At 37.5% G+C, this 13167-nt stretch overlaps 1 protein-coding gene across 1 annotated transcript in view; it reads left to right on the top strand.

Annotated features, from left to right (window-relative positions):
• The first annotated feature begins 2705 nt into the window (after positions 1-2705).
• LOC117287902 (atrial natriuretic peptide receptor 1-like) overlaps positions 2706-13167 on the top strand; it is a 33037-nt gene continuing 22575 nt past the window's right edge. Inside the window, exons 1-3 of the mRNA XM_033768514.1 lie at positions 2706-3137; positions 10218-10363; positions 11861-12019. Coding sequence (XP_033624405.1) covers positions 2804-3137; positions 10218-10363; positions 11861-12019 — 639 coding nt within the window. The 5' untranslated portion in view covers positions 2706-2803. The remainder of the gene's footprint in view (positions 3138-10217; positions 10364-11860; positions 12020-13167) is intronic.

Here is a 13167-nt window from a genome sequence, read left to right on the forward strand (position 1 = left end):
TTTCGTTTGAGTCGAGTCAAATTCCTTTTGCACTCTGTTCAATTTAGCGTATCGTCATTCTTTTTTCGTGACAAACACGCCCGAAGAAGCGTCTGCGAATTTGAAAGCTGCTTTGATGAATTGTTAAATTGAAGGATTATTGTTAAATCGGATGATGCAACATTACGTTTGACTAATCATAAAACGAAATCGAACAACCCCTTTCAGTAGCATTCGATTTCGCGCGAAATAGCATAGCTGGGTGGTTAAATTGGCTGCTCATTTGCCGAAATTGACCGAGAAAACCTATATTAATCAATTATTGCTTTGTTGTCACTTGTTAAAATATAAAATTGTACAGAGTACAATTGTACAGTGACACATAATCCGGGTCAAAGTGAGACAGAATCCAGGTCAAAGTGAGACAGAATCCGGGTCAAAGTGAGACAGAATCCGGGTCAAAGTGAGACAGAATCCGGGTCAAAGTGAGACAGAATCCGGGTCAAAGTGAGACAGAATCCGGGTCAAAGTGACACAGAATCCGGGTCAAACTGACACAAAATCCGGGTCAAAGTGACACAGAATCCGGGTCAAAGTGACAAAAAATCAGGGTCAAAGTGACACAAAATCCGGGTCAAATTGACCCAAACGTAGGTCAGGGCCAACTAGGTTTCCAGGTTACGAGATAGTGACGTCTTGGACCAACACTAGGTGCGTTCTAACCCGGGTGTTGCGTGTACGTTGGCACAGCTCGTACTCTCTAAATGTAAAAGAGTGAAAAACAACACTCTTTACATTTCGAGCTGTCCCTCATATGGCTCTTCAAAAAAAAGGAGTGGTTATTTCACTCTTTTAGACGGGTTTCACTCTTGGACAGAGTGAAAAATCACTCAAAAAGATCAAAAAAAGAGTTGTCCTTCGTGCTTTTTCACTCTTTTACATTAAGAGAGTATGTTTGCTGCATACATTCTGCGCGAATACAGCTTCACAGTCTTAAAATTACAGTTTCATGTATAATGCGTTTCTGTATGTTGGTCATTAATTTGGGGCACATTATGGTGAACCAAAATAAAAGTGTTGTTAATCCAAGTTAGATTGCACATTTAGCTTGCATATTTTGCACCGTATTTTATATGGCAGGTGTAATGTTTGTGTATCAAGTTAAAAAAAAGTTCAATTCCAGATTAAAATCGTTCAATGGTTTCTTGAAAATCGTCCCCTTAAAACAGTACAAAAATATCCGTTGAAAGGGGTTATATATATATATTTTTTTTTTTTTTTTTTAAGTAAATTGCTGGTTTTTCTGCATAAATGATTCCACTTTTACTCCTTGTGTTGAAACTGTTTTAATTGTCTGATGACTGCGCACACGCATGATGTTAAATATGCATACTGGGCACTGTATTTCCATATTTATAAAGGTATAATAAAGCTATAAATTAGTTATTTTTAAATTATGTAATCGAAACCCAACCTCAATTTGTTTTTAAAAAAAATGTCACAACCTACCACTGTTAGAAATATATATTTTCACGTCGAGTTGGTCTTTAAAAATCGTTTGTAACCGTTTGTTATAAAATGAATATGGTTAGATAGAGGTTTTAAAAGTAGAATACAATGATCCACACAAGTTTGCCTCGAAGTTGCGTGGTTTTCGTTTCACTTTGCGAACTAACACGGTCGGCCATTTATGGGAGTCAAACATTTGACTCCCATAAATGGCCGACCGTGTTTGTCGACGAGTTAAAAGGAAAAACACGCAATTTCGTGGCAACGTGTTCCTTTAAAGACAGAAAGTTTGTTGATACGTTTAATAATTAACACAAAGATTAGTTGAATATAGCCAGGTAGAGTTTTACCATAGTTTATACTACACCAAGTATTAATTAATTTCACAAAATACACCGACTTGAAATCACCGTTATGCCTGTAATAAAACACAACTAAAATATCACATTGATTGCAAATGGCAGTTCTAATCTTGTTTTTACCGAGTAGAACATCCACTCACTAATATATAGATAGATATAGACAACAACGTTTATTAAAACAGAAACTGTCCTCGCAGCACTCACTAACAACAAAATACAAATTGAAATCCCACATCTTGTGTGAATACGAACGTTATAACTTTTTTTATTTTTTTTATACTTTTTATTCGGCTATAGAAATATCATGCAGTATCATTTTCTCTTAAAAGAAAATGGCCTAATATAGTTATCTCTTATCATCACCCGTATTGGTCGGTTCTTCATTTATGTTTGTTCCTGAATACCATTGGGGTTGATATACTTTTGAGGGAATTTACCGATTGATAAACTTGAACTTGCAAAAACCTTGTCTCGTGCTTTGATGGCCTACTATGAAATGAGGGCGCTCGTCAACAATCAGAGCATCAACTGTAACATGATGTATAGTATAAAATGTAAAGATGGTTTATAAAACATTTCAGTAATGCTCTCCCGATCTGGGGAGAAAGTACCACTCGCAAAAGTAGTAAAATATGAAACAAATTTTCGAAAATCTGTTTTTGGCATGCCTGATGTTCTCTGTAATTACATCAACGAAAATACGAGTTGGTGTGCTCCTGTCCCACAAAAGGACACATATCCTCGGTCAAGCGCGTCTTTACCCGGCACTCGAGGTTGCTCAAGAGACCATCTCAAGCCGTGTCCAGAGCGGGGAATACGCAAACTTCTCCATCGAGCTGCAGTTCTCGCCCACGGGCTGCTCCGGGCCGGTTGAAGTTAGCCTGGGAGTGGCCGCTCATTTCTACTTCGATGACGAGATTGCAGCTCTCCTCGGTCCCGCTTGCAGTAGCGATATGGAGAGCGTGGGGGACTTAGCAGCTGCACTGAACATACCAATTCTCTCGCCGAGTGCGAGCAGACACGGGTTGGATGACAAGGGGAGGTATCCGACGCTAACGCAGCTGGTCTTCAAACCCAGCACGATGGCGGATTTCCTTGGGAGACTGTTCCTTCTTTACGGGTGGGACTCGTTTGTATTGCTTGGGGTTTCGTCCGGATACCACTCCCTACCGACCGCAGCAGTGGAAGACGGTATGCGTGAGCTTGGGATTAGATCGTACGTTATTTACATCGATGAGGTCGAAGATTTCAATGCTACTTTAGAGGAAGCATCTCTAATCAGCCGGAGTAAGTAGAACAACCTCATACTTTTGTTGTATCTCTTAAAGTGTCTGTATTCGTTTGGTAATTAATTGTTTTATGGCAAACAAACTCAAGTGGTAAGAACTAGAACAGCTTGTATTCTCTTAATGAAACACAGTGAAAACCACTCGTTTTATTTTACGCCATACCTCCCTTGCATAGAGCCATTTACGGCGGACAACTCTGTATAGAGTGAAAGTCGGGTACTTTCAACTCGATAAAAAGTGAAGTTCGTTCCGACTTCACTCAAAAGGATTGACATTTAGGTTTTTACTCCCAAAAGAGCGAACCTGACACCACTCGGACGCTTTGACATTAAGAGACAATTAATAGTATAATGCATTTTGAGAAACATTCTTATTTCAATGCACTAGTGCTGCGTTGCATTTAACGTACTGTCAGAGGATCACGAATTCCTCCAGCTGTACTCTAAACCGTTTACGGGTTACGTAACCACTTCGATAGCTTTCTAGTTTTGTGTTCAGGGCAGTTGGTTCTCCGGCGTGATGCCGTCAACATTTTCTACACCTTCCATATTTTTTGACTCATGTACAACATATAGTTTTTCAGTAAAACCTCTGGACCTAGATTTGATTGATCAACTTGTTTGCTTTCGTTCGCCCGTCCTGGTACCTCCACTGGTAAAAACATAATACGGCTATGGGGTTATGGAAAAATAATATATCACTTGTTATCCCACAAAAAATAAAAATGAGAAATGTTGCCGCTTCGTAGATTGTATATTCCTAAAAAAAACTTTTCTTCTAAGAGCGTGGAAATCGTCTGGACTTTTGTTGATATCTAAAAAAAATCTATCTAATACATGTTATTGAATATTTGAACGGTTCCAAAAACCAAAGGTACTCTTTGGTAGTTGCTCCAAAAAGTAATGACCATACAAGAGTGTCATGGCCGGGTGGTTTTAGAGCATCGAATACAAGTTCTGGTGCTAATTCACCGGAGTGTGGGTTCGAATCCCGGTCCTTGAGCAAGATACTTTACTATAATTGCTTCTCTTCACCCAGTGGTATAAATGGGTACCTGGAAGGGTAGAGGTTGATATTGTGAATAAAAAAACCTTTGGAACGATATAAACTGTTGCCCAGGTTGTATACTCCCAAGGGAGCTGAGAAACATTAAAACAAAAAAGGATGTTATTGGCCCTATGACCAGGCCACTAATGTAAAGCGCATTGATACGGTTATTGTGAAATGCGCTATATAAGAATTGGTTATTTTTACAAACTAACTTGGCAAGGAGTTGCCGATAATAGGTTAGAAACTACCCTATTTAGAGTTTATGTGGTTTTAGAAGAAAAACAAGTGTAATTTGTTAAAGCCATTGGACACTTTGGTAAACAGTATTGTCCAAAAGCCCACACTTCGTGTATCACAACTGATATAAAAAATAACAAACATGTGAAAGTTTAGGCTCAATCGGTCATCGGAGTCGGGAGCAAAAAACGGGAAAACCCACCCTTGTTTCCGCACGTTTCGTCGTGTCATGACATGTGTATAAAAAAATGTGTAATTCTCGACAACGAGAGTTGATAATTGTTTCAATGTTTTCTCGAAAAGTAAAGCATTTCATGGGATAATATTTCAAGAGAAGTCTTTCACCGTTACCTTCTGTAAACCCTGTAAATTATTTGTAAATCTGTGTATAATGGCTTTAACCAAACCTTTGAATCTAAAAAAAGGCTTCAGGCAAGATGCTTCTCTCCAGCATTTACAATCACACAGTTCTTTGCAGGTAGACTATTGTTTTTGTTCATTATCTTCTTGCAACTTTGATGACAATGGGCCCAGTTACTTTATTTTATTTTTTTTCGGGGGGGGGGGGGCGGGGCTGCAAATTATAGAAATAAAAAAAAGCTGCTATGTATCCACATTGAGATTGTGTGTTTATGCACATGTTATACATGGGAATTGTTTAGGCCTTTACAAAATATACCGTAAACCGTAAATGGTTTAAAAAAATTCGTGCAACACGAAGACATTTGGCAATGCATGCCTCTGGGAAAGTCACATGCCTCAGGGAAAGTCATCACTTGTAACACTGCATTGTATTTTCATTTATTTGTTTTATCCCCGTCTCGTTCTGAACCACCCCTCATCCCAACCCCCTCTCTGTTCTCATGGGTTGTGTTTTAAGCCTCTCTTGCCGTATAAGGCGCCGTGTTCAAACAACTCTTTTACGCAAGTCATAAATGCAACATCAAACAATGAAAAAGCACTTACGGGTAACACAAGGGCCTCCGGAGATGCTCAAGATCATATTTGAATGACCTCAATTCGATTCAACTTCTTTTTACTACTCCCACTTTTTGTTGCTTTATTTCTTTCCATTTTTCTTTTTTTTCATTAAGATATTTTACTCAGGGGGTTACAGAAAGATGCTTTCACATAAAAAAAAAAAAAAAAAAAAACATGATTACCGACATAAATTTAAAAATCTGGGGCAGGCTAAATTAATTATACTTAATTTGAGTAAAATAAAACCATAATACATAAAGAATGGACCTTAGAGTAAACCCGTCCTTATTTAGGACGGGTTCAATGTGTTATTATGTCCATGGATACGGAACCTAACTTCGTCCCAAGTACGTAGATTAATCACAAGTTAGGAAGAGTTTGGTGAAATCAACGGCAGTACACATTTTGGTACGTCAAAGACCTGTATTCTCACTAGGGTATCACAACATAATGCATAATGCGTAATCAAACCTGTAAAAATTGTGGCTCAATTGGTCGTCAGAAGGTTGCAAGAGATTAGTTAAAGTAAAAAATACCATTGTTATATTTCTCTGTGTTCTTCCAGATGCGTAATACGAAGCTTCAGCTGAAGTGTTTTAATATTTTAGTGAGAAATTACCTGTTTCTCAAAATGTTTCACAACATTTGATACTATCACCAGCTCTCCATTGCTCGTTACCAAATAAGTTTCTATGCTAACAATTATTTTGAGTAATTACCACTAGTGTTCGGTGCATTAAATGGCCTGTTTACAACCATTTCGTTTTTGTTGTCCTAATTGGATACTGTCACGCCACCCTCATAATGCGAATTGTAAATCATCTTTTGGATGACTGGCTTGTGACATTGCTATAGCATACATTTCCTGATTGCGACAGTTCCATATTCACTCGTAGCAAGCCCTATTAAGCAAATAATGGTATTAAACATTTCACCATTGGCAGTGGCGAGGTGAAGATGCGCAAACTTTTAGTTCATCACAATTAATGTAGTTATTTGCATCTCTTTTCCTTTTGTTGAAATGTAATGATTTGTAAATCTGTGTATTATGGCTTTAACCAAACCTTTGAATCTAAAAAAAGGCTTCAGGCAAGATGCTTGTCTCCAGCATTTACAATCACACAGTTCTTTGCAGGTAGACTATTGTTTTTGTTCATTATCTTCTTGCAACTTTGATGACAATGGGCCCAGTTACTTTATTTTATTTTTTTTCGGGGGGGGGGGGGCGGGGCTGCAAATTATAGAAATAAAAAAAAGCTGCTATGTATCCACATTGAGATTGTGTGTTTATGCACATGTTATACATGGGAATTGTTTAGGCCTTTACAAAATATACCGTAAACCGTAAATGGTTTAAAAAAATTCGTGCAACACGAAGACATTTGGCAATGCATGCCTCTGGGAAAGTCACATGCCTCAGGGAAAGTCATCACTTGTAACACTGCATTGTATTTTCATTTATTTGTTTTATCCCCGTCTCGTTCTGAACCACCCCTCATCCCAACCCCCTCTCTGTTCTCATGGGTTGTGTTTTAAGCCTCTCTTGCCGTATAAGGCGCCGTGTTCAAACAACTCTTTTACGCAAGTCATAAATGCAACATCAAACAATGAAAAAGCACTTACGGGTAACACAAGGGCCTCCGGAGATGCTCAAGATCATATTTGAATGACCTCAATTCGATTCAACTTCTTTTTACTACTCCCACTTTTTGTTGCTTTATTTCTTTCCATTTTTTTTTTTTTTCATTAAGATATTTTACTCAGGGGGTTACAGAAAGATGCTTTCACATAAAAAAAAAAAAAAAAAAAACATGATTACCGACATAAATTTAAAAATCTGGGGCAGGCTAAATTAATGATATTTAATTTGAGTAAAATAAAACCATATATACATAAAGAATAGACCTTAGAGTAAACCCGTCCTTACTTAGGACGGGTTCAATGTGTTATTATGTCCATGGATACGGAACCTAACTTCGTCCCAAGTACGTAGATTAATCACAAGTTAGGAAGAGTTTGGTGAAATCAACGGCAGTACACATTTTGGTACGTCAAAGACCTGTATTCTCACTAGGGTATCACAACATAATGCATAATGCGTAATCAAACCTGTAAAAATTGTGGCTCAATTGGTCGTCAGAAGGTTGCAAGAGATTAGTTAAAGTAAAAAATACCATTGTTATATTTCTCTGTGTTCTTCCAGATGCGTAATAAGAAGCTTCAGCTGAAGTGTTTTAATATTTTAGTGAGAAATTACCTGTTTCTCAAAATGTTTCACAACATTTGATACTATCACCAGCTCTCCATTGCTCGTTACCAAATAAGTTTCTATGCTAACAATTATTTTGAGTAATTACCACTAGTGTTCGGTGCATTAAATGGCCTGTTTACAACCATTTCGTTTTTGTTGTCCTAATTGGATACTGTCACGCCACCCTCATAATGCGAATTGTAAATCATCTTTTGGATGACTGGCTTGTGACATTGCTATAGCATACATTTCCTGATTGCGACAGTTCCATATTCACTCGTAGCAAGCCCTATTAAGCAAATAATGGTATTAAACATTTCACCATTGGCAGTGGCGAGGTGAAGATGCGCAAACTTTTAGTTCATCACAATTAATGTAGTTATTTGCATCTCTTTTCCTTTTGTTGGAATAATGGACCCTTCCCATGAAATATGCTAATCACATTCACGCATGCGTACAGACCCTGTTGGTTGGCAAACGCCATAGAGTTGTGCACTAAGCAGACGCGAAATCGCGTCTGCGTCACGCACCCATTAGCCGTGTACAAAACAGCGCGATGTTCCCTCATTTTGCCAACCAAAATGTATGGTGGCTTTAAAGGGACATCGCAAATATATATTGACGCCAATATTGACGCCAATATTCGTGACTTTTACCCCAAGTTGCAAATATTGACGCCAATATTGACGACTTGGCCCAAAGTCGCAAATATTGCTGCCAATATTGACGCCAATATTAACGACATGGGCCCTATGTCGCAAATGTTGACGCCAATATTGACGCTAATATTCACGACATGGGCTACACGTCGCAAATATTTACGCCAATATTGACGCCAATATTCACGACATGGGCCCTATGTCGCAAATATTGACGCCAATATTGACGCCAATATTTACGACATAGCCTCAAGTTGCAAATATTGACGCCAATATTGACGCCAATATTCACGACATGACCTAAGTCGCGAATATTGACGCCAATATTGGCGCCAATATTTACGACATTGCCTCCAAGTCGCAAATATTGACGCCAATATTGACGCCAATATTCACGACATGGGCTACACGTCGCAAATATTTACGCCAATATTGGCGTCAATATTGGCGTCAATATTTGCGACATGGGGGGGGGGGGGGTGGGGGAGGGGAGGGGAGGGGAGGGGAGGGGAGACTATAAAACATACTTTGTTAAAACCTTGTGGTTTTTAAGAAAGGGAACGGCTCACAGTCGATTCCTAATTTTATTTTTTATTTTTTTTACGGGGGCAAGGGATTATATGCATAGGTTTTTCTTTCAAATTGTTAAAATTGTTCATGGCCTTACATTTCGACTTTTCTAAAAAAGGCTCTAAGAAAGACTCCATTAGGATTCCGAAACTTTTGAGGCCGTTGCAAATTTTTGTTCAAGCTCTCTCTTCCTCCAATTCGATTTAGAACAGGCTTAACTACTTTAAAACATAAATATTTGGGAAATTGTTAATGTGAAAGAAAAAACGAGATGCAGTTTTAAATTACAGTTTGTTACGTCTTTATTTCGGTATCAATTTTAAAACTCATAACATTCTAATATCATTCTCAAGGTCACGTAAACACATGATTGAGGATGACTCCAATATATTTCCATCTTTGTGTATTTAAAGGAAATTTACCGAGTCGTTTTTTTCTTTTCTAACAAAACAGTTGCTGGCGGTGTAAGCACTTTAAGATGTAGTCCACCATATAAATATACTTACAAACCTGTAGAAGCTTGAGATCGATCGACCATCTGGGTCTGAGAAAATAGTAAAAAAAGACAGCACATTAATTGGCATGACATCGATTTAAATAAAAAATAAAAAAAAACGCTCACTGATCGATGTACTCCAAACTTGAATCTGGTTTGTATGTCCTTCTCATCAAATTAAGGCATTTCAGACAGGAATATTTCAAGGAATGTTTTCTACTGTCATCATTAGACCGTGTAAGTTTGTTTTACAATATTGAGTGGCTCAGAGTGGAATGGGAGGAATATTATCGCAAGGTAAAATTTTGAGTGTTCCATTTCACGAGGCGAAGCCGAGTGAAATGGAACAGTACAAATTTTACCGAGCGATAATATTTCTTCCATTCCACGAATTAAAGCAACTCAATATTTATTTGTATATAACTGACATATACATCCTTGTCATTTGATGTATTTTAAAAGTATATAACATTATGAAAAATCACACAAATTACTGACAACCAAAAATCATAGCGCCGCGTAGCGGCAACAATGCACAAATCGGATCACAACCTTTTGCACAGGTGCTCCTTTGTTTAGCAGCGGCGCTTTACTGCTAAAAAACATTGGGAACAAGGATGATTCTAACTGTTGAATGGGAAATGCTATTCCCCATGGGCGAATAGGTCTTTTTAACCGCCGGTGCGGATGGAAGTAATAGTGAATGTCACGTGAAGTAAGTTCCACCAATCAAATAACAAGGATCTGTATGTCAGTTATATAAAAGTACATAATATGTGATTGTAGACGGTTTTTTTTTTCTTACCAATTCTGTAATGTTCCTTTGATTGCCAGTTATAGTTATCAGTGCCAAGGGTCACCTCGTTCGCAAGATCATGCTGAGCGCCTACAACCTCGGACAAGTAGGAGGGGATTACGTGTTCTTTAGCTATCAACCGTTTAATAACACACTGCACTTTGGGAACGATGCGTGGCGACAGGTTAGTAAAACCAGTGTTTTTGATTCACAGTGGCTGTCAATTGGGCAAACCCTTTTTAAGACACTGGACACTATAGGTACTCAACTGTTAGCATAACAACTTACTTGGTAAAGGAGGGCTGTTGATAGCATACAACATTGTGAGAAACGGCTCCCTCTAATAAAGTGACGTTGTGTTTGAAAGCGGTAATTTCTGGTAATTTCTCACGCACATTTTAAAAGACTTCAGCCTGAAGACTGCTCTTGTTGCTCTTGCAACTTCGATGATCAATAGAGTCAAAATTTTCACAGATTTGCTTGTTTACGCATTTGAATACACAAAGTGGGAATACTGGTCTCTTACAATATTACAAAATGTGTCTAGTCGTCGACTTCACACAGAGTAAAGAGTAGTTCTAACTTAGGACTAGTCTTAGGATATATTAAAAACTTAACACTAGTCCTTAAGTTAGAACGAGTAACCTGTCCTACCTCAAGATAAAACTAGTTTTAACTTTGTAAAATCCACCCCAGTGCATTTTAAAAGCAATTATGGAAGACGTTTTAGGATTAATTTTGTAAGACCTTGGCCAGCACCCAAGGGCAGGACATACTTGTTTTTGACAGAAAATATCTTGTTCTCCTCCATTACGCTGTCTGGCTTCAAAAGATGCGTTAATACCTGAATAGTTCTAATACAAAGGTGCATGGGTGAATTTCTTGCTGATTTTACCCATAAAATGTATTCCAAATTTGATCAAGCGCGATGCATGTACAAAACCAGCAACTCGGAATTGCACTTCAAACAAACTCTCGCAACAACATTGCGCACATTTTACCACAGAACCACGAAACCAATGAATTGATTTTTAAAGTTAATGGCTGTAGAAAACAATAAAATGCTCTTAATTTTTACCGAATCTAAAATAAAAGATCGTTGTCACCCCCCCCCCCCCCCCCCCCGAATAAAAAAAAAAATAATAATAATAATAATAATAATAATTTAATAAAAAAAAAAAAAAAATCAGACTGGAACGGTGTTGAGGGTTTGAACGCAAATCCTCTTTTAACACGTTTTCATAATGAACATGCTTATATCATTTTTACCACCTGCTCAAATTGTTTGTATGATTCAAACACACACAATCACCCAAACATGTTTAAAGGCACTGGACACCTTTGGTAATTGTCATAGACCAGTCTTCCCACTGGGTGTATCTCAACATATGCATAAAATAACAAACCGTTGAAAAAAGTCTTGGTCGTCGAAGTTGTAAGATAAAAATGAAATAAAAAACCACCCTTGTCACACGAAGTTATGTGCTTTCAGAAGCTTGATTTAGGGACCTCAAAATCAATCATGAGGTCTCGAAATCAAATAGGTGTTTATGCTAACAATTAGTTTGAGTAATTACCAATAGTGTCCAGTGCCTTTAAGGTTACACATGTTGGTATTAACGTATGCTAAGATTATTTTGAAATTCATAGCACTGTTTAACCACCCTGCATATCTTCTTAGGGCGACGCAGACGATGAGAAATTAAAGACAGCCTACCGAGCCCTGATGACAATTCGTCTATTTGAGCCGACTGATGACTCGGAGTACAATGCATTTCATAGAGACATTCTGGACCGCGCGTCAAGAGACTATAACGTGACTCCAGAGTCTGGCGGCGAGGTTAGATTCAATTCAATTCAATTAAATTTATTTATTACATCACAGATGACAAGTAAAATGTGAAAATTGTTTTCCCTTTGTGCACTGAAAAGATTCAAATTTGATACTCATCGAAAAACAAATACATTACATCTTAAAAACACAGAATTAACGCAGCCTCAATCACCAATAAGTCTAACAAAATGTACTAAAAACGTGAGGAAAAAATCGAGACAAATTTGAGACACTGAGCGCACAAGGTGATCGCCACAGTGCAGCGCCGTCTAAGAGTAATAATTATTAATGAACGGTTCTCATAAAATGTGCAAATTGAATTTCACGTGTGCCCACGATGTTCCCTCATTTAGCTCACCATTGCCTAATTGCGTGGCTCTGTACCGCGGAATGTTGTGCTTACTGCCCATAGAAATATGTTTTATTCGATATAGCGGGATGAGAAATGCTACAGATGGTGTGCCAATCGTTTAATAGAAAATCATCTTGGACAGTTGGTAATTCTTTATTAGCTGTTCCGACCTACCGTCGGAACAGGTATTGTTTTCGTCGAGATTTTTATTATTTTTATTATTATTATTATTATTATTATTATTATTATTATTATTATTATTATTATTATTATTATTATTATTATTATTATTATTATTATTATTATTATTATTATTATTATTATTATTATTATTATTATTATTATTATTATTATTCTTTGTTTCCGCCAAAACCCCATAGCATTTGTACACGCTCTTTATTTAAGTCTATTCTCCTAGACCATAAGTTCAAAAGAGTGAAATCATATACCAAATTGAAGCTTAGAACACAAGCTTTACTCTAAATGTAAACAAAATTAAAAATCTTAATTAATTAGCCACGTAATCTTCATATAACTGGATGCAGTCGCTTCCATGTTATTGTTAAATATTCTCTTTGGTAAATGCCATACAGATGTACCTTTCATGAGTTGTGACTTCTTGAGATGAGTCTACGCGTTTGAATATAACTGGATGCAGTCACTTCCATGTTATTGTTAAACATTCTCTATGGTAAATGCCATACAGTATGTAACTATCATGAGTTGTGACTTCTTGAGAGGAAGTCTACTCATTCTGTTTTCCCACCATCGTTCAGAACCCACAACAATCTAACCGAGTTCC

Source organism: Asterias rubens, chromosome 3 (genome assembly GCF_902459465.1).
Source record: "Asterias rubens chromosome 3, eAstRub1.3, whole genome shotgun sequence".
NCBI classification, from domain to species: Eukaryota; Metazoa; Echinodermata; class Asteroidea; order Forcipulatida; family Asteriidae; genus Asterias; species Asterias rubens.